This window comes from Dendropsophus ebraccatus, chromosome 5 (assembly GCF_027789765.1).
Source record: "Dendropsophus ebraccatus isolate aDenEbr1 chromosome 5, aDenEbr1.pat, whole genome shotgun sequence".
Classification (NCBI taxonomy): domain Eukaryota; kingdom Metazoa; phylum Chordata; class Amphibia; order Anura; family Hylidae; genus Dendropsophus; species Dendropsophus ebraccatus.
In genome coordinates, this window is record NC_091458.1 from 68,084,273 (window position 1) to 68,106,424 (window position 22,152).

At 42.4% G+C, this 22,152-nt stretch overlaps 1 protein-coding gene across 2 annotated transcripts in view; it reads right to left on the reverse strand.

Moving 5' to 3' along the window:
* The window catches only part of GTF2F2 (general transcription factor IIF subunit 2), a 122,671-nt gene that overhangs the window by 10,644 nt on the left and 89,875 nt on the right, over nucleotides 1–22,152 (reverse strand). For both annotated transcript variants that reach the window (XM_069970530.1, XM_069970529.1), the window contains 2 exons: nucleotides 21,781–21,880; nucleotides 11,141–11,284 (listed from right to left, as the gene is read on the reverse strand). In XM_069970530.1, the coding sequence (XP_069826631.1) occupies nucleotides 11,141–11,284; nucleotides 21,781–21,880 (244 nt within the window). The remainder of the gene's footprint in view (nucleotides 1–11,140; nucleotides 11,285–21,780; nucleotides 21,881–22,152) is intronic.

Genomic DNA, 22,152 nt, shown 5'->3' on the forward strand with positions numbered 1-22,152 from the left:
GCACAACCAGTACACCAATGTGGTGAGTGACTATTTTTAACAAATACATGGAAGAGAGTATGTGAATTAGTTAACCATTTTATTATAATATGGTAACTTTTTAGCGCGGCACAACACTATTATCACCTTTAGTAAAAATATAACTGACTGAGACTGCAAAGTCTTTAAAACTATAAAAGCATCAGGAGCTGCAAAGTTATTCTGAAGAGTTACATTCCCCACACACGGCTACATTGAGGAGCGGTTACACAGATCCCAAATAGGGTAACCATGACCTGCTGTTATACACAGGGATACAAAGCGGCAGATTCACTAATATTGTCATCAGAAAGCAAGCCATCCCAAAGTATCCCACTGCTGGGGCTGGCAGCGATCAGCTGAAATCTGCTTGGGAATCAGGCAGTAAGTTCAATTGCCTGCAGCACCATCACAGAAGAAAGAATAGATTCCACCTATTTTCAAGTCTAAGGGCCCTATTATGTGGAACAATTATCAAGCAATTTATAGTTACATCATTTAAATTTAAACAATAATTGTTTCACGTGACAAATTGTTCATTTGGTGCAGACACCAAAATCCACCGCCGTTATCAGCCGGGGACCACAGCGATTGGCCCGCACCCGCTAAGCGCCGTGGTCCGCTAATTAAGACAGTTAAATGCCTGGTGTCTAGTGGACAGATTGCCCTTACCCATCCCCAATGCAATCGCGGAGGAGCGATCTGTTTATATTACTGGGCCGAGCCTCAGCATCGCAATGACACTGATCCCGGCTCAGCAATCTATAGATCTGGGACCTTACACAGCCCCATAGACAAAAAATAAAAGCGTTATAAGGACGGTAATAGAACAATTTTAAGGAACATTCGTTTTTTTTAAAAAAGGGTTTTAACTTTTTAAAAGTAGTCAAATAAAATAAAAGTTATAGAAGTTACATTTCATTGTATTCATACCAACTTAAACATCGATAACATGTCAGTTTTACCATGGGCCAACAGCAGGGATGGTCCGAACAGAGTTCGGTTCGGGTTCGTACGAACCCGAACTCTTGGTAATGATTCCCGCTGTCTGCCTGCTCCGCGCAGCGGGCGGATCCAGCGAGAGGACCGCCTGGAAAACTAGGATACAGCCATAGCCATAGGCTGAATCCCAGTTTTCCAGGCAGTCCTCCCGCTGTATCCGCCCGCTCCACGGAGCGGGCAGACAGTGGGAATCTGATGCCGAGCGTTCAGGTTCATCCCTAGGGTTCGGACCATTCCTAGCCAACAGCATTAAAAAATTTAAAAAAATTGTGTTTTATTTTCAATTTCACTGTGCAAATAATTTTTTTCTGGTTCTACGGCATATTTTATGGAAAAATTAAGTCAGTCATTGCAAAGTACAATTAATAAAAAAATAAGGGCTCATGTGGGTCTGCAGGTGAAAAAATGCAAGCACTATGGCCTTTTAAACACGAGGAGGAGAAAACTAAAGCATGAAAATGAAAATTGGCTCTGTCCTTAAAGAGGACCTGTCAGCCCCCATGCCGACCCCCGCTAGAGACCCTTATACTTACCCCGTGCACGAAGTCCAACTCCTGGACCCGCTCCCTTTGCCGAGATATCGTAGTCGGAAACCCAGCAAGCGCTCATCAGAGAGGAGTCCGACGCTCATAGAGAATGAATGGAGCCATCATTTCCTATGAGCGTCGCATTCATCTCTGATGAGCGTGCGCTGGGCTTCTGGTGGCGATATCTTGACAACGGGAGTGGGTCTTCGTGCATGGGTAATTATAAGGAACTCCACCGGGGGGGGGGGGGGGGGGGGGGCGTGGGATGTCGGCCGGGCAAAAGGATGCTCAGTGTCCCTCTGGGAGCTCTGGGAGTTGGGTCGTGACATCACCATTTTATCCAGGAAGTGAAGCCTTGATGCAGTAGTAAGTTCAGGAAAAAAAGCACTTTATCAGCATTTCCCGTGATAAGTGTATATTGGTGATTTGTATAACTTTTGGGGGGGCAATACAATACTTTAATAAAAAGGACTTATCCTTTAAAGGGGTTGTCTGGCGTTTAACATTTTTTAACACATAAAATATGGTTCATATAAAACAAGTAACAAGTTATACTTCTCTTTCTGCACTCTCCCGGTGTCCTGTTGCAGTGCTGGCAGTGTCCCCTGCTGACTGCAGAGCCTCCAATTCCGTGACAAACTCCTCCCAGGAGTTTAGCCAAATCACTGACAGACAGGACAGCCCCGTGGCCAGTGATTGGCTGAGCGGTTGACACGAGTTTGTCTTGGAATTGGAAGCTCTGCAGTCAGAGGAGGTACAAGCTCTTCAATGTACTTCCTATGCCTTTACAACCCACTTAATATTAATTTCTAATAGTAGAAAAACTCATCAAATGTAATTGCACACGGATGAATTCACTTTTGTCTTTTTTTCTGTTATAGTCCCCCCCCCCCCCCCCCCTAGAAAAATTGCTTCAAAAATACAAAGAAAGGGAAGAAAAGCCTAACCTAGGTCAACCAATTAAAGAGGTTATCCAAGCTTAGAAACATATGGCAGTAGCGCTCTAGTCCCTCAGTTTGGGTTTGAGGTTTTGCAGCTTCATTTCAAGTGAATGAAGCCGACTTATAATACCACATAAACCTGTGACGAAAAAAAAAAAAAAAAACAACAACAACTTTAAAGTGCACCTGTCCTGAGGGTCGCTGCCTGATTATCAATAAAGTTCACTCTCCAGCAGGAGATCGGGCCTCCATGGCAACGGATATGCACAAGACCATAATATGCGCCACCCCCATTGGATCAGAACGGCTGTTGCACACATATAGTCTCAGGTGTGATGCTACGGTTTCTAAACCTGGACAACCCTCTTAAAAGAGAGGGATTCATTTTCAAAGGTTGAAACTAGCAGATTTCACTGTGCATTAGAAATTAAGTCATTATGGTACATATTTATTCCGACCAAACGCAACAGAATTTCTGTACTTTTTCCGTATGCATCATCACTGCAGGTAATGTAACACAAGACTCTGAAACCACCATCCTTGTTTTAACACACACACACACATATACATACATACATATTATATATATATATATATATACATTTATACATATATACATACACACACATACAGGACCTGATTAAAGAGAGGGCACCAGGGGCACGGGGCCCGGGGCCTCCACCACTAGGGGGCCCCCACCAGCTGGAACCCGGAAGCGGTGACCGGGAGCCAGTCCTGTGCTAAAAGCATTTGAAAATCCCACCTGGACACAGCACTACACACTGTCCAGGGAGGAAGGGAGGTGTAGGGTTAATCCTTTGTATACCTCTCCTGCCCGGCGTGCTCAGACTCCCCCCTGGTGAGCTGTGAGTGGATTCTTCCTGTCTTGGTCCTGTCTCCTGCCGATGACCTCACTTCCCCCTCCCCTGCCTCACTGAGGAGAGGACAGCACAGGACCTAAGCAGGGAAACCTGATCTCTCCAGCAGGGATGTGACATCATGGTGCCTGCTGGAGGATCTGTCACAGCGGCTGACAGGCTGAAGGAAACAGTACAGAGCCAGAAGAGAGAAGACCTGTCTTCTGATCTCAGTCTTTCCTTTATAAGCTGTTTGTCTTCAAAAATCTGTCAGATAAATCTCTGTGTAAAGGCCCCTTGGCCAGCCAAGCTCAGCAGCATAATGTCCCTAACCTATTGCTGTTTAATTTTTTTTTAAAGATTTGGAGGTTACATGACTACCCCCACCATGCATTAAAATATAATGGATGTTGGGGGTTGTAATTGATTTGTCATATTAACCTGAATGTGTGACCAGGCCAACTCCCCTGCTCTTGTGGTCCAGTATAACCACAGTTAAGGCCAGAAATATTTGGACAGTGACACAATTTTCGCGAGTTGGGCTCTGCATGCCACCGCATTGGATTTGAAATGAAACCTCTACAACAGAATTCAAGTGCAGATTGTAACGTTTAATTTGAAGGGTTGAACAAAAATATCTGATAGAAAATGTAGGAATTGTACACATTTCTTTACAAACACTCCACATTTTAGGAGCTCAAAAGTAATTGGACAAATAAACATAACCCAAACAAAATATTTTTTTTTTCAAATCCTTTGGAGGCAATCACTGCCTTAAGTCTGGAACCTATGGGCATCACCAAACGCTGGGTTTCCTCCTTCTTAATGCTTTGCCAGGCCTTTACAGCCGCAGCCTTCAGGTCTTGCTTGTTTGTGGGTCTTTCCGTCTTAAGTCTGGATTTGAGCAAGTGAAATGCATGCTCAATTGGGTTAAGATCTGGTGATTGACTTGGCCATTGCAGAATGTTCCACTTTTTTTCACTTGGGGTCATTGTCCATCTGTACTATGAAGCACCGTCCGATCAACTTTGCAGCATTTGGCTGAATCTGGGCTGAAAGTATATCCCGGTGCCATTGAAAGCCATGCATGCCCATGCCATCACGTTGCCTCCACCATGTTTTACAGAGAATGTGGTGTGCCTTGGATCATGTGCCGTTCCCTTTCTTCTCCAAACTTTTTTCTTCCCATCATTCTGGTACAGGTTGATCTTTGTCTCATCTGTCCATAGAATATTTTTCCAGAACTGAGCTGGCTTCTTGGGGTGTTTTTCGGCAAATTTAACTCTGGCCTGTCTATTTTTGGAATTGATAAATGGTTTGCATCTAGATGTGAACCCTTTGTATTTACTTTCATGGAGTCTTCTCTTTACTGTTGACTTAGAGACAGATACACCTACTTCAGTGAGAGTGTTCTAAACTTCAGTTGATGTTGTGAACGGGTTCTTCTTCACAAAAGAAAGTATGCGGCGATCATCCACCACTGTTGTCTTCCGTGGACGCCCAGGCCTTTTTGAGTTCCCAAGCTCACCAGTCAATTCCTTTTTTCTCAGAATGTACCCGACTGTTGGTTTTGCTCCTCCAAGCATGTCTGCTATCTCTCTGATGGATTTTTATCTTTTTTTTTCAGCCTCAGGATGTTCTGCTTCACCTCAATTGAGAGTTCGTTTGACCGCATGTTGTCTGGTCACAGCAACAGCTTCCAAATGCAAAACCACACACCTGGAATCAATCCCAGACCTTTTAACTACTTCATTGATTACAGGTTAACGAGGGAGACGCCTTCAGAGTTAATTGCAGCCCTTAGAGTCCATTGTCCAATTACTTTTGGTCCCTTGAAAAAGAGGAGGCTATGCATTACAGAGCTATGATTCCTAAACCCTTTCTCCGATTTGGATGTGGAAACTCTCATATTGCAGCTGGGAGTGTGCACTTTCAGCCCATATTATATATATAATTGTATTTCTGAACATGTTTTTGTAAACAGCTAAAGTAATAAAACTTGTGTCACTGTCCAAATATTTCTGGCCCTAACTGTATGTATATATATATATATATATATATATATACATACATACACACACATACATACACACACACGTGGTTATTCCATAGTATGACTGGCAAAGTTCTACATTTCACTAGTTCTTCGGAGCTATGTTCCGCTTTGCAGCTATGTCTTGCCTTCCTTATTAGATCGGGTTCTTAAAGAGTAACTGTCATGTTTTTTTTTTTATTGCAGAAATCAGTAGTATAAGCGATTTTAAGAAACTCTGTAATAGGTTTCATCAGCCAAAAAAGCCTCTTTCTGTACTCAAGAAGCAATCTCCCAGCCTCCCCCCCCCCCCTGACTTCTTATCTGTGCATTATCAGGCAAACACGTCTTCATTACAGAGAAGCCAGTGAAGACGGGTTCTGCTCTCTCCATTGTAAGCCTATGAAGGGGGAGGGGCTGAGGGAGATGAGGGAGCAGGAAGAGGTGACATGAAGGTCAGCTGTTTGTAGACTGCCTGGGCAACTAAAACGCTAAATTCAGGTGTCAGAAAGGTCAGTGCTTATCTATGAACTTACTGAGAGAAGATTGCAGGGTGTTGTGCTGTGCAGAAATCCTCCGTGCTCAGTGACTCCTAACAGCCCCTCCCCTCTCCATAGCCACATAATGGAGACAGAAATCCTGCTTCATTTGATGTGAGGGGGGAGGCTGGGAGATTGCTTTTTCAGTACAGAAGGAAACTCTTTTAGTACATAAAACCTATTACAGAGTTTCTTAAAATCGCTTGTACTATTGATATTTAATGTTTTCAGAAAAATGACCCTGAAATGACAGTTACACTTTAAGTTCTATGGAATGGAAATACTTTATAAGAGAAGTTACTGGATCTCAGCTCAAGGTTATTTTTTCCATAAATGAGCCTCAGGAAAACACAATAAAAGCGAAAGACCTGACCTTTTCATTCGTACGTACGTTTCCTGTGTCCCTGAGTAATTCCTGTCAAACAGTGGATCTTTACCTAGAGTACACATGCTATCTTACAGGCTCTCTCTGGGCTTTCTCTGCCTGTCACTTCACAAGACTGGCAGCTCGCCCAGTCCTTTTTCTTAAAAAGACCTTATATATAGACCTCATATTATATTATATTATAGAAATGGACAAGATCACTGAATTATACACTTTGAACTGTATTTTACAGAATAATGAAATATTCTAACAAAAACATACATAAAAAAGAACAGACAGGCTAGCATGAAAAAAAAAATTGATTTGATTTACTACGATACAGCAATATAACAAAACCACAATGCAATTTACTACTATTACAATTGTTGCTGATATGACGGGCGCAGCATATGACCCTCTTAAAAGGACCTTAGGATACAAACAAACACACACGCCGGATCCGCAGCAGATATCACACTGCAAATTTGCAGAGAAATCCGCTGCGGATCCCTTGTCTGTGATTTTCATCCCCCTGCGAGTATGTGACAGCCTCCTTAACCCCCCGCTGGCCGGAGCATACTGTACCTGTTCCACGCTCTGGCTTGCTTCGGGGGCTCCCGGGTGTCTGGACCTCTGGCTCAGCCAATCAGTGGCTATGGCGGGGCAGCACACTGATTGGCTGAGCAGGACATCCAGCAAAGACCCCCCGAAGCAAGCCAAAGCGTGGAGCAGGTACAGTATGCTCCGGCCAGCGGGGGGTTAAGGAGGCTGTCACTTACATACTTGCAGCTTGACGTCAATCCCGCTGTGAGTATGTCTTTTCATTGAAAATCACAGGCAAGAGATTGGCAGCGGATTTTGCAGCATAAAATCTGCTGCAGATCCGTCATGTGTTTGTACCATTAAGTAATATACTCACATCCTTACTCTTTGTGCTATTCTTCACACCGTCCACAAGCCTAGATGCTGCACATGTGATACATACCTGTATAATACTTGTCTGTGTCTTCTTTCTGCACTAAAATTGCTTCACTTTATAGGAGGACAGTGTCACCTAGGTGGGGCTTCATGGTAGTTGGCCTCCATCTCTCCTGTATGGACTGTGTCACCTAGGTGGGGCTTTATGGTAGTTGGCCTCCATCTCTTCTCTATGGACAGTGTCACCTAGGTGGGGCTTCATGGCAGGTAGGCTCTATCTCTCCTCTATGGACAGTGTCACCTAGGTGGGGCTTCATGGCAGGTAGGTGCCATCTCTCCTGTATGGACTGTGTCACCTAGGTGGGGCTTTATGGTAGTTGGCCTCCATCTCTTCTCTATGGACAGTGTCACCTAGGTGGGGCTTCATGGCAGGTAGGCTCTATCTCTCCTCTATGGACAGTGTCACCTAGGTGGGGCTTCATGGCAGGTAGGTGCCATCTCTTTATAAACAGTGGCAGTTAGGCTCTATCTCCCGAGTGGGTAGAGAGCCTAACTGCCACTACCTAGGTGCCATTGTACACCGTTGAAATTACAGGGGTACTCCAGCGGAAAACTTTTTCCAGTAATTGAAACACATTACAAAGTTATATAATCACCTATCTGCCCCCCTTCCCTATCTTTTCCCCCCTCAACCCCCCACCAGGAAGTGAAGTAAACTCATTCTTAACTAATGACTGTTGACACCAGGCTGCTCTGTGGAAACCATTTTGTGGCAATGACATCATCAAGAGGGAGGCGGATCTAAGCCCTGTTAGGCCAGCTTCCCTTTGTCAGATGACTCAGGTTGCTCAGCTCTGATTGACTAAACAAGATGTAAGCCATCTAACAGTTTTACAGAGTCAGTTAGACATCACAGTGCATCATGGAAAAGCCCAAACCAGGAAATTAAGAAAAAATGAAGACCCACAACTTGAGCTTCAGGGACCTGCAAACAGTGGGAAATTCAAACGGAGACAGACTCCGGAGGGATGGTAAGTGGGAAAACTATGTTTATGATTGATTGATATATATATATATTTTTTTATCAGCGCCAGAGTACGCCTTTAAGTGATTTTAGAGCAGAAAGATGACACAAACAAGTTGTATACAGGTACATATTGAATGTGCAGCATCTAAGCCTGTGAATGGAGTGAAGAACTGCAGATAGAGTACAGGAGTGACAATATCACTTTAAAGGTTGGTCCCATCGCCATTTGATGAGCAGTAGAATATAACTTTTGATTCCCAGCTATTAGTAATTGTGGGTTTTGGAGAGGCTTTTTGAAATGGATTACTATCAGGAAGTCGAGAAAATGCCTGCCCACCATGATTACCAAGGTATCTCCCCCATCTCCACCTGGACTTACGGAGATTTCCTACTGAGTTCTAGAAGTCGCATCTGTCTGTTCTAGTCTTGCCAGACATTCTGTGATTCAGAGCTTGTTACATTAGAATCTGTCACTTTCAGACATCTGTAGCCTCCATGTGTTGCCTCTGCATTGTACCTGACATTTAGAAAGAATAACATTCTGCTTATAAATAAGGTGTTGTCACACTGTCTTTCAGGTGTAAGGTTTTATCACAGTTTAATCAGTTTTCTCTTATTCTGAGTACATCACTGTATAAACAGTGGATACTTATATATATATATATATATATATATATATATATATATATATATTCCTCTATACAGTTTTCTGTATCCACCAAAGCACACAGTATTATTTCCTGAAACTACCCTATATCTTAGTATGGCTGGGAGTTACATGCATCTATATTTCCTGTACCTGTGAGGCTTGTGTCATGCTCCACTTTAATTTTACTCCCGACACATCAATGTCATACATTATAAACATTCTGGTTTCCGTTCACTGTCAACTCATCTGTCGTGATGGAAGGAGCAATCACAGATCGCCATAATCTGCCTAACAAATTTCACCAGTGGTTATATCTGAGACTGCGGGGATAAGGACATAAAGGAAGGCAGCTGTCAAGAAGTTACTGGTTGGCTGCTGATATAGAGGATCCACTTAGCCGTATAGATCGCTGTGCAGGAACATGGAGAAGAGAAGTGTATTGTAATATGAGAAACTTTATTTGAAACCATACATTGAGCCATTAAGTCTTTCACACTAATGAAATTTGCGGCTTGACATTCTTTCATTCATAGTGGCCCCCATAATGAACTGTGGTGATCACTTTTGCTTTACATAATAGTATCTCAATATACAAGTGAAATCACAGCAAAAAACTAAGCACTGCCTAATTTCTAGGGCAGTTAAGTATTGCTAACAGTTACATAATAAGCATGACAGTTCACACACATATATACAGCTCTGCAGCACACACATCAAACACACACCTACCAACACTACTGCACACACACACACACTAAACACAGGGCTCTGATACAACATACAAAGCTCTACTGTATCAGCATACACACACACAGTTCTGCTACATCAACACTTACACAGTTCTACTACAAAACACACACACAAAGCTCTGCTACACCAACACATACAGATCTGGTACAGTTAGAACGTATGACATATTGTAAGACGATGGATGAAACGCGCCCACTGCATCCAGCTTTCTCTCCAGGCATCCATTACAACAAAGCAGGAGGAGGCAGAGACTGTGCAGCAGTGAACGGCATTGAGTGGTATTTAGTTCTTTCAGTGGTCAGACAGTGGTGCTTATCGCCTTTTTACATGCAGGCACTTTTTATCATTATGTATTCTTGCTAAAAGGAGCATCTTATAATCCAAAAAATATGGTGCATGAATTCCAGCTGGACATATGGCGGCACTAGAAGCTTTTGTTTTCTTTTTTTTTAAATAAAAGTAAAATCCGAATCTGTATAACTTTCTGACACAGACAGTGCTATTGAAGTTTTACCATATAATTTAATTGGTGTTTTTACTTCTTATAGGCCACGTTAAAGGAGAACTCTGGCCTAAATTTATTTTTTAATATGTTATTACATAAGCAAAGTTAGGCTGCGGGGGTGCGCACGTTGGGGGATGACTGAACTACTACCTCGGTCATTGCTCCTGGCCGTGGCACAGGAAAGGCCCTGCTATCAGTTTTTACATGAAATTTCTACATATACTGCGCCCCTGCTAGACGTTTCAGGTATAACATCCAGGTCATGGCGTCATTTTTTTTTTTTTTTTTTTAGAGAAATTGAACCCTGATCTACTAAACTGAGGGAAATGGCCCTATATGGGCAATTCCCATAAAAAGAGTATATTAGGAATTTTTCTAACTTTGCTTATGTAATAACATATTAAATAAAAAATAAAAATTTTGGCCAGAATTGTCCTTAAGGGTAGCTTCACATGTACCGACTTGCAGCGTTAATAACGACCTGAACGACCGCTGCGTGTATGTAATTCTGCCGGCGCTTAACCCCTTCAGCTGCCGCCCGGCTCTTGCTCCCGCTCTGTATACATTACCTCTCCTCGCTGCACGGGGTCCCGGCGTACTGCTCTCCTGCCCGGCCAATGAGTGTGTTGCCCTGCTGCAGCCACTGATTGGCCGGGCGGGAGAGCAGTACGACGGGACCCCGTGCAGCGAGGAGAGGTAATGTATACAGAGCGGGAGCGGAGTGGGAGCCGGGCGGCAGCTGAAGGGGTTAAGCGGCCGGCAGAGTTACATACAGGCAGCGGTCGTTCAGACCGCTGCGTGTATGTAGTGAAAGTGATCTGCCAGGACCTACCCGACTCGCAGCTTTAATAAAGCTGCGAGTCGGTACGTGTGAAGCTACCCTTAAAACGCAAAAAAACACACAAAGAAGTGTGATCACAATAACACCATTGGAAAAATGTAAGCGTTGGCAGCTAATGAAGAACATACTGTCTACCATACGCATTTCACATTTTTATCTTTAGTACTTACCACAGGCTGTTTTGTAATGTCGACTAGATCTTTAATGTTATAATACTGATGCTTTTCAAAAGCAGAAAACAGCATGTCCAGAACCTGCTGCTTATCTCCACGTGCCCGCTTGCCATCTTCTTTTTTCTTCTTCTCGTATTCAATCTGCACAACAAACAGAAGAAATGAAAAATCAATATACGTACATTTAACTTATGTGTCTATGTCATTTGGTGCTTTAACTAAAAAGGTGTTCTATAGTGTTAAAGTGACTCTGTACCCACAATCTCCCCCCCCCCTCCCCCCCAAACCGCTTGTACCTTCGGATAGCTGCTTTTAACCCAAGATCTGTCCTGGGGTCCGTTCAGCAGGTGATGCTGTTAATGTCCTAAAAAAAAAACAACTTTTATACTTGTAGCTCTATGTCAAATTGGCAGGGCCTAGAGTGACTGTGCCCTAGACCTGCACCACCTCTCCATTTCTCTGCTCCACCCTCATCATCATTAGGAATGCCCATGGACAGGATTTCTCCAAATCACTACTTGTCTAAACACTGCACTGCCTTAACTATCCAGCACACGTGCAGTGTTCAGACAAGTGATGAGTAGGAGAAATCCTGCTAGCGGCATTCCTAAATGGTGAAGAGGGCCGGGAGGAGGGACGGAGGGGCGCCGCAGGCCTAGGCACAGACACTCTAGGCCACACCAATTTGACACAGGGCTGCAAATTTAAAAGTAGCTTTTTAATAATCTGCATGCTACATCATCTGCTGAACGGACCCCAGGACAGTTCTTGGATTAAAAGCAGCTATGTGATGGTACAAGCGGTTTGGGGGGGGGGGGGGAGGGAGAGATTGTGGGTACAGAGTCGCTTTAAGAGTCAACGATGCACATTAATGTGGGCACATATTAAAAGACATTGCAGGGTCCCTTTAAAATAAGCTGGTTGTTCTGCTGGTGGGTCCTCAGATAGTGAGCAGATAGTCCTGCTTCTGGGGCTCCAATGTCATCTCCAATTCAGATATCATCAGAGGTGGAGTACCCTGCAGAGTGGGTATATATCCCTGCAGTGCCACCTCTCAGAAAAATGACTCAAACGCATTCCTCCTTACACATTGTCTATTTTTCTAAATTGTAAAATATACACTGTACTGATGAAATATGATTAATGTGGTGACATTTCATCTTAAACCCAATATCTGCCATGTTATTTGCGTATGATACACAGTGACAGCTAGGAAACCTGAGATATGTGGCTCATCCATTGTGGGTTAAGGGCAATGTCTATTAATGGAAACAATACATTCATGTTCTGGCAAATAGCTTGAATCCCACATAAGGCATAATGCTCAGTATTACAGCAGTGAGTGGATGGCCACTGCTCTCGTAAACCATTGGCATCACTCAAGACAAAAGGAATGCAATGTTATCAGTATACAGAATCCGGGTAAGGTAAAGACTGGACAGCACAAGTACCAGATGCTCAGAGAAAATAAAACGCTGTTGGAAACATGACTAGTAGACTTTGGCATTATGGACATCATGTCTTTGAGATGTATTTCATACATGAAGAGCCAAGGGCTCAACTACATACCACCGCAAAAATTCCGTCAGCATATATTTTATGCCAATTCCAAGTCAAAAGTCTACATTTTATGGGGAAAACAGGGAAATGATCATTTTGCAGTACCAAGCACCAAAGAGCTGCACCAGTCACAGAAAAATGGCCTCCCAAATGGTTTCTACAATGATCTTTAATATTGCGTGAGATGATGAGTATTGGGTGGCCTCAATGTATGTGAATGTCCCTATACTGACAGTGCCACCAATAATGATAACCGATCACTGATTAGGGCCAATATTACTTATGATCAAAACATAACATAACTATTAGAGGAAACCATAGAGATGGCAGATAAGTAGAATAATATTTTATAAACTAGATTTGTCTTTTATCGCTAGAGATGAGCAAACTTACAGTAAGTGTAGGTTTACCCAAAACTAATTACTCAGCCATTGAATCCCACTGCCTGGAGAAGATGGCTGCAGCCCTAGAGCTGCCTGGAGACGTTGGCTGCAGCCCTAGAGCTGCCTGGAGACGTTGGCTGCAGCCCTAGAGCTGCCTAGAGACGTTGGCTGCAGCCCTAGAGCTGCCTGGAGACGTTGGCTGCAGCCCTAGAGCTGCCTGGAGACGTTGGCTGCAGCCCTAGAGCTGCCTGGAGAAGGTGGCTGCAGCCCTAGAGCTGCCTGGAGAAGATGGCTGCAGCCCTAGAGCTGCCTGGAGAAGGTGGCTGCAGCCCTAGAGCTGGCTGGAGAAGATGGCTGCAGCCCTAGAGCTGCCTGGAGAAGATGGCTGCAGCCCTAGAGCTGCCTGGAGACGTTGGCTGCAGCCCTAGAGCTGCCTGGAGAAGGTGGCTGCAGCCCTAGAGCTGCCTGGAGAAGTTGGCTGCAGCCCTAGAGCTGCCTGGAGAAGATGAATACAGCCATAGGCAAACCCGAACTTACTACAAGTTCACTCATCTCTATCTATCACACATTGGTAGATGTAATTGTGTTTCAGTATTATGTATATTGCATCTCAATAAAACGCAACTTGAGGAACAATATCTGCGTTGTCACAAGTGATATCATCCAGTTACTTATCACAGCAAATGACAGTATATTACTAACCTACGCCGTATTTGCATTGCTTGGAGGCTCTGTTATTATTACATTATAGGGCAGACTGTAAAAACAAATAGGACTGCTAATTGTAGAAAACTGGCACCCGCTGCCTGACAGCCAGAAGCTAAAGAGAACATCAGAAGAGAAAATTCCCAAATATGAAAATAGAACTTCTGTCGCCTACATGGAGGAATATATTAGTGTGAATGTGATTGTGTTTGTAAATCATTAACATTAGGCAGAAAAAGGTGACAACTATCTAATGCAGATATCAATCAACTAAATGGAGTTAGTGTGAGCCAATTTACCATGTGGAGAACACATTTAAAGTGGGCACGTTCATAAGTGTCCTGCTAAGCGCCACTTAGCAACACTTGGATAAAATGACATCTTTTGTATGCAAAAGGAATACATCACCATCCCGCAGCCAGCCACAGAGGAAGCTTCAAAGCTAATTGGGGATGCACGACTGAGACAATAAGGATCACCACATTAGGCCGCTAGAAGTTATCAGACAACTGTCAGATTCATTGAACTTTATCTTCAGCCAATTTGCCTACCTGGCTGGCATTTACAAGTAATTCTGAGAAAGCACTGATGTAGCAGAGCTCCTTAAAGAGAAGCTTCTATTAATGAGAGGGAGTCTTCTGTGAGATCTCATACATACTAATTACATTTTCACCAACAAAAAACGGCAGCTCAACGTTTCTCTATACGCAGCTGTTCTAGCGAGACTGAATTTTATAAACTTAGAAGGGCACCATTGTAAACTACGTCCACCACAGAGGGCTGAATTTTAGTGGTTACCCCTTTCACTATTTTGCAATTTAAAAAAAAAAAAAAGTTGCAATCACAGAGGACACGTCGCCCCCCTGACCTGTCTGTTTTAGTAAATGGACCTGCTACCAGCTGGTAATACCCAGTTGGCAATTTAGTCTTACTTTTCCAGGAGGATATAAAAGGAAAGGGTTAATGGGTTTGTTGTGGTCTACCATTTTCTTGATCATATCTGAATACAAAAAACATCTGTACACAGAAGCAGCTGTGGTCAAGAGTCAGAGTTTGATTCTGCCACCCGTGGTTCCCGTCAACCCCCGTCCGCGTCTTCAGTTCTTCTTTAGTTCCGGGTTCCCATGGCATGAACGAGAGCGAAAAGGCTGCCAATGCGCACCGTCAGCCTTTTCATTGGCTGGATCGCCTCACATGGCTTCCAGCTTGCTCAGCCAATCAGAGCTGGGCAAGCTGGAAGCCATGTGATGCATTCCAGCCAATGAAAAGGCTGCTGCTGCACATGCGCACCGGCAGCCTTTTCGCTTCCATTCATTCTAAAGGAAGACGGGGAAGCAGAAAGATCAGGCCCGCCCCCCCGTTTGTGACGACATAGTCACAAAATGATGGCGGGAGAAGAGGACGGGGTCGACAGCAATTGTGTAAGTATAGTTTTTTTTTTTCTTTTCGGGGAGGAAAAGAGGCGGAGCGGCTCCAGACAGGTGACTAACACACATTACAAAGTTATATTACTTTCTAATGTGTATTAGTTAAGAGGAAAACAAAAAAAAAAAAAACGTGGGAGTTGTCCTTTAATAGTCAGGTATTTCTAAAAGGGTGTGACTTCTCAGGAGGTAGTATGAGCATGATGGTGGTGGTGAGGAGGTTGGTAAATCAGGGCCTGATTTTTAACTGACCACGGGTCATCTGCCTTTTTACAGTAAGTACATTGAGCCATCAAGTGCTGAAGATGCAGATCTCTCAGAGAGGAATCAAGTTATAATAGTGAAAAGCAGGATATACTAATAAGGATGATAAGCTCCTATTCTGGCTTATGCCCAATAATCGACTCTTCCTCTCCTCAAATCTTTAATCAAGTTTGTGGAAATGTATTTAATGGAATGACCTCATGAGAATAAATGGATTAAATATTAGCTCCTTGCAAATGTGTTCTGTGTTCTCATGGCATCACTCCAAGCTCCTTCAGAAGAAAAGACTGCACACTAGTTCTTCCAGCCTGGTGGATGTGTCTTCTGTTCTAGACCGAGATTTCAAATATTGTAATTTTAAAGTAGAAGTAGGGGATCACAGGAATAAAACTTATTCTTCAAAACATGACTTGCTGTTAAAGCAAATGTACCCATTTGCTTACTGAATTTTTTTGTTTTGCTTTATGAAGTAGAGGAGGGCCCAGCGCCCCTAGTGTAACAATATCCTTTCTATAAGAATCAAGTCTGGCCGTGTCGGGGGGGGGGGGGGGGGGGAATATATTAGTACCCCAACATTATAAGAGAAATTCTCTCTATCCACAACACAATCTATTTACAGTATTCTCTCTACCCCAAACTAGGGCCAAATGCATAGGGAAAGTAAAAATAATGGTTAGCAATGTTGACTTGTAACTCTGAATGACTAAGGATAAAATCTGGAAGGAATTTGTATATTAAGGCATGGCTTTCCCCTGCGTATTTCTTCTTTTTTTCCATGGTGCAGAAACTTAAAATATACCACAGTGCGTGTCCAAGATAGAGAACTTAGCTGTGAACCATGGGTCTGATGAAACAGACGACAATCTGTACACCACTGCAGCATATGTTGGGTGCTATATAAGTAATGGAAAATAAAATTACAGACTTCTTTTACTAACTGGTCTATTGGGTGTACACTTTATGTTACTAAATAGAATATAGCAGCACTGAACACAATTCCAGCTATTAGGGCCAGTTCACACTATGGAAAACAGGCGGAAATTGTGAAAGGAACCCCCGCCCACCTGTTTTCCGTAGTGTGAATCAGCCCTTTAATGGAACAGGTCATAAAAGAAAGACTGACATTTCTCCTCTTTTCAAATCACTTCCTGGCTTTGGCCTTAACCCCTTAAGGACTGAGCCTAAAATGGCCTTAAGGACCGCAACTATTTAAATTTTTTGCGTTTTTTTCTCCTCACCTTCTAAAAGCTATAACTCTTATTTTTCCATCTACAGGGCCATATGAGGTCTTGTTTTTTTCAGGAACAGGTGTACTTTGTAGTGCAGCCTTTCAATCTACCATAAAATTAATGATGGAATCCCCAAAATATCACTTATGGGGTGAATTCGGGACAAATAATGCAATTACACAAAGTTGGGGGGTTCAATGTTTACGAAATGCACTGTACAGTAATACGGACATTTTATCTTTATTCTATAGGTCAGTCTGAATACAGCAATATGCATATTTACATAGCTTCTCTAATGTTTTACTATTGTTATTAACAGTAAAACTTTTGCAAATAAGTATGTTTAAAATGGCCCTATTGTAACTCCTATAGCGTTTTTTTTTTCCCAACAGGGCTGTATGGGGCGTAATTTTTTGCGCCATGAACTCTAGTTTTTATTAGTACATCTAGTTTAATTAGTATATTTATTTAGATCAGATTTATTGATCACATTTTATTTATTTTTTTTTTATATATATATAAAACGTAATAAAAAAACCTGCGATCCTGGCTTTTTTTTACCACTATTTGTTCACCGTGCGGTAATAATATTGTTTTATTTTAATAGATCGGACAATTAGGCACGTTATGACATATAATATGTTTATTTATTACTTTTATGTGTTTTATTTATAAAATGGGAAGGGGCATTTGGGGGATTTTTAAAAACATTTATTGATTTTATTACAGTTTAAGTCCCCCTATGGGACTTTCACATACATACGTTTGATTGCTAATATTGATTCCTGCTATGCCATAGCATAGCAGGTATAAGTGCCATCTGTGATCTTCTGATAATGTCTGCCACAGGCAGGCTCTATCAGAAGACAGAAGATCAGACTGCACGGAGGTAAGCAGCATACCTCTGAGAGTCAAGCCATGAGATTAAGACCCCCGCAGACACGCTGTAGGGGATCCGAATGGTAAGTGACAGGAGATGCTCCAGTCACTTACACTTAAATGCTGTGGTAGCGGTGTTTAAGGGGTTAATGGCCAGCCGCCACGATCGTGCCCTCATTGAGGGTGATGGCCTGGCTACTTATAGCAGTCGGTCCTCACCCGCTTTAAAGGGAGCTCAGTTCCTGAGCTCACTTCATAGCGCAGAACCCCCGGCAGGGTGTACATTTACGCCCTCCTGGTTGTTAAGGGGTTAAAAGTCTGTCAGATAAATCTCTCTGTGTGAACACACCATAAGTTACATTTGTTACAACTGGACATGTCATGTCACAAAGGTGGCTCTACACAACCAGTCCCAATGATAGGAGTAGAGTGTGTGAAACTAGAAACGTAGGAGCTTAAATTACACTGCGGAGAGAGAAACAAGGCAAAGCATTTTATGTGAATTGAACTTTTGATCTCATTTTACTTGCGATGCTGTAATCTTGAGGGGCTTAGAAATTAGTCTTTGCAGAGCCCCTTCAAGAAAAACAGCAAATAAATATTAATGAACACTGGCAGCACATACTGACCGGATTTGATTTTTAACAATTTCTAACAGAGTAAACAATAGCTTTATACATCTATCATGTCAAACCAACTAAAGTTTGCACATTTAATAGCTCTAATAGGTCTAATATATGTAGTCATGCTGCCTCCACCCAGTAACGCAAACATTAGAGCAGATAATGCATTTAAATGGCCGCACGATTAATCACGTCTTGTAAAAGCACTGCACAGCATCTAAAAAGGCCCCTACGAAAAACATGGTTGTTTTCTTCCAGAAATGCACCAGTCTAGGCCTCAGGGTCCATTCACACATACAGGATCTGCAGCAGATCTGATGCTGTGTTTCATCATTTAGTAACATTGATATCTGCAGCATCAAATATTTGACATCAAATCTGCTGCAGATCCTGTGAATGTGTGAATGGACCCTCAGCTTGAATGACGTTTTTTCTGATCCTGAAAAAACCCTTTAACTTACAGAGCCTAGTCAAAGAAGTGGCCAAAGACTGGAAATAAGAAATGTTATACAGATCACTGGCTACACTACGCCTAACTGATTACAGCTGCCCAAGGAGTGACTGGGTGTGTAAATTATAGTTTTTTTGCTTTATTCATTTCACACGCTCTAGCATCTTTCTTTCAAAAATAAAATTATTTTGTCCCTGTCAGCACTAAAACCAAACCAAAGTGTCTGTACTGCACAGATGTCAAGCAATAGCCACCACCTATTATAGGACACAGGACCATAGACAAGATTCTTGTGATTCCAAATTACAATGATTGCATTTTGACTATTGCCACATAGTGCAATTACAGCAATTGCTGAATTTCCAAATAATAAACGAGAATAAAGGATATTTCTTGGCATACCATCATTAGACAGCTGGAGAGAGAATTGATATGAAAGCAAAAGATCAACTCGCAGGAAATCTAATCTAAGCAAGATGAAATGTTTCAACATCGCGCACAATGTCACCTCTAAGAGCTCAGCAGATAGTCACAGCTGCGGATGCATAGCCCACTGCAGATCTTCTACCTGAAAACCAGATTATTCATCTCATGTTCTCCAAACTGCTGGACTGTAGCCAACAATAAATACTTGAAATACTCAAGCAGAACAAACTTATTCATATATTAAAATCTGAGGCTGAAGCACATGACAGAGGCTAAATTATTCAGTCAACATTATGGGGAAAAGGATCTGCGAGATATCCCTCGGACGCCACCTTTTGGAGGTAACTTTCAGTGCTGGAAATTTTACTTAGAACATATCCTTCCTCCCAGAATTTTAGTGTAGCATACATGGTCTATAAATCCCCACGTGTCTTCATGAAGCTCTTCTCGAAAAACATTACCCATTTTGGCCCATTTCTATAGGCCCCTCTGCAGCCAAATAGGACCCGCTCTGAACTGATGGGGGCAACACAGACATCTATAAACCGTAATTCTTAGTTATGAAGAGATTTGTTTTAAGGCTTCCAATTGACTTTAAGGGAAAGCTACCACCAAAAATGGTGGTGTCAGAGAGCTGCACTGCTTTATCCCAGAATTCTCAGTGGAGCATGAATAACCCACATGACTTTATGACTCTGTCCACAAGAAGAAACATTACACCTTTGGTCCACAGGTGACTATTACACTCTCCGTTCCATATACTGCACTATTCATGCCAGGCAGCCCTGCCATTCATGCTACATGAAAACTAAATTGGCAGGCCCGACACAACAATAAAAACAGTATGCCATAATAAAATTATATAGGGTTTGAAAAGCCCTTCATGTAAATAAAACATACCCACACATCTTAAGAACTTCTGTGAGTTCCATATTTGTGGTTTTAAGCAAATACAATTGAAGCTTTCAAGCCACGCAGTTTGCGTAAGAGCTGAACAACCAACAATAGACTTTGTTAATAAATCATAAAGGGAATCTACAGACCTCAGTACAGTTTTATATTGGCATCCGGTTTGCCAAAAAATGATTAAACTAATTATAAAGCCTTTGAGCACAGTGGGAGAAAGTAAAGCCATTATATACAGCAATGCAGCCCTCGTGTTATCTTACGAATAGTCATTAGACTGGAGGAATAGACTCCAGGGCTGCTGAGGCCACTGACTGTCTCATTTCATTATGTTCATCTCCTACCAGCCAAACAGGAGGCAGAATTTTTGCAGCCTCCAGGGTAATATGTGGTTCCCTATAATGTCATAATTCATTACTGTCAAAAGAAAGCTCACAGTTTTATAAAGTAAATTCATACCGCAGACACATAATCAAGGTGCTTGCTTATACAGTGGTGCCTTGGATTACGAGCATAATTCGTTCCGGGACCGTGCTTGTAATCCAAATCTGCTCTTAAACCAAAGCAAATTTTCCCATAAGAAATCATAGAAGTGCAGACAATTGGTTCCACACCCCAAAAATAATGATTTATTTTTCTGAATTACATGTAAAACAGATGAAACAAAGATTAAGAAACAGCAGAATATGTGATATCATAAACTACTGTACAGTAATGGAGAGGATGGGAAACACAAGAGCTGAGAGAGACTGCAGGGAGCATGAAGGAATAAGCAGGGCAGATGTGGGCACATACATGCAGCTCTCTCTGTTCGGGGAGAGAGGGGTTACAGCTATGGAGAGATTACCCCCACAGTCCTGTCCCCTGATGTAAGCCCCAGCCTGAAGTGGATCTGCTATGATTTGGAAGGTGAGGGAGACTTCCTGGGTCAGAGTACAGTGCTGTAGACCCCGCTATGCAGACCATGCCCCTCCTCCACTCGCGCTCCCACCCAGAACATGGAGCTCTTAAACCAAAGCAATGCTCTTAAACCAAGTCACAATTTTGAAAAACTGGTAGTTCTTAAACCAAAACGCTCTTAAACCAAGGTACCACTGTACAAATAAAAGCACAAAGTGAGCTCTTTCTATAGATTTTACAACCCTACAAGCTAATAGTAGGTAGGCTCCCTAAGAGAGTGGCCTTGAATGAATATGGGTCCTTATATTCTACAGTCTACCACCTAAGAAGTCTCCAAACTCAGAACAGAAGTCCATGTCAGGATGTAAAGTCACGGAAAAAACACTGGATTATTTTTTTTTTTTTTAATGCAATTTGCATACTGCTGGAAGACACTGGCGTAGATCTATCAATGTACTTGAGAGAGTGGCATAAATGCATTGAAACATGTGTAATTTTCATCCCAACATACAGGCAATGCCCACTTAGCCAATCAATGGCTAAAGGCCCTATCATAGGGAGATTTATCTGACAGATTCTTGAAGCCAAAGCCAGGAATGGATTTGATAAGAGGAGAAAGTCTTTCCTTTATGACCTGATCTCTGTTTATAGTCTGTTTCTGGCTTTGTTTTTAAAAACCTGTCATACCCAAGGTGCTGACAGTGTAGTATAGGTGTGTGTACCCTTGTGCGCATGGTCCCTGTCTTCAAAGCCTCCGTGCAGTAGATTTTTTTTTTTTTTAATAGTCTGTTCCTGGCTTTGGCTTCAATGATCTGTCAGATAAATCTGTGTGTGTAATAGGGCTTTTAGGCCGGTCACAGAATAAGGAATAATGAAAGACTACTTACATTGCTTTGATGGTTGGACACTGGTTTGTAATTTGTTGTCACAGCTTTTTCAATCTGCTGAGACTGTCTCTTCGGTTTGGAAGATTCTTCAATCTGTCGCCTGAAACAAAAATGCAGAATTATGTGAGTTTACACTGACTTCAGCTGGTATACAAAGTGGGGCAGATTTACACACTGGTCTTTAGCCAATCTGCACTGGAGTAAGTTGTTTTACATTTATTAAAAGATGCAGAAAAATCGACCAGACACACTTTGTTTAAAAACTGGCAAATACAAACCGTTCCCTTCTTATATACAGTATTCTTCTCTAAACTGCTAATCAATACGATTACTCACATCATTTACATGTTAATATCAAGCACCCAAAAACCA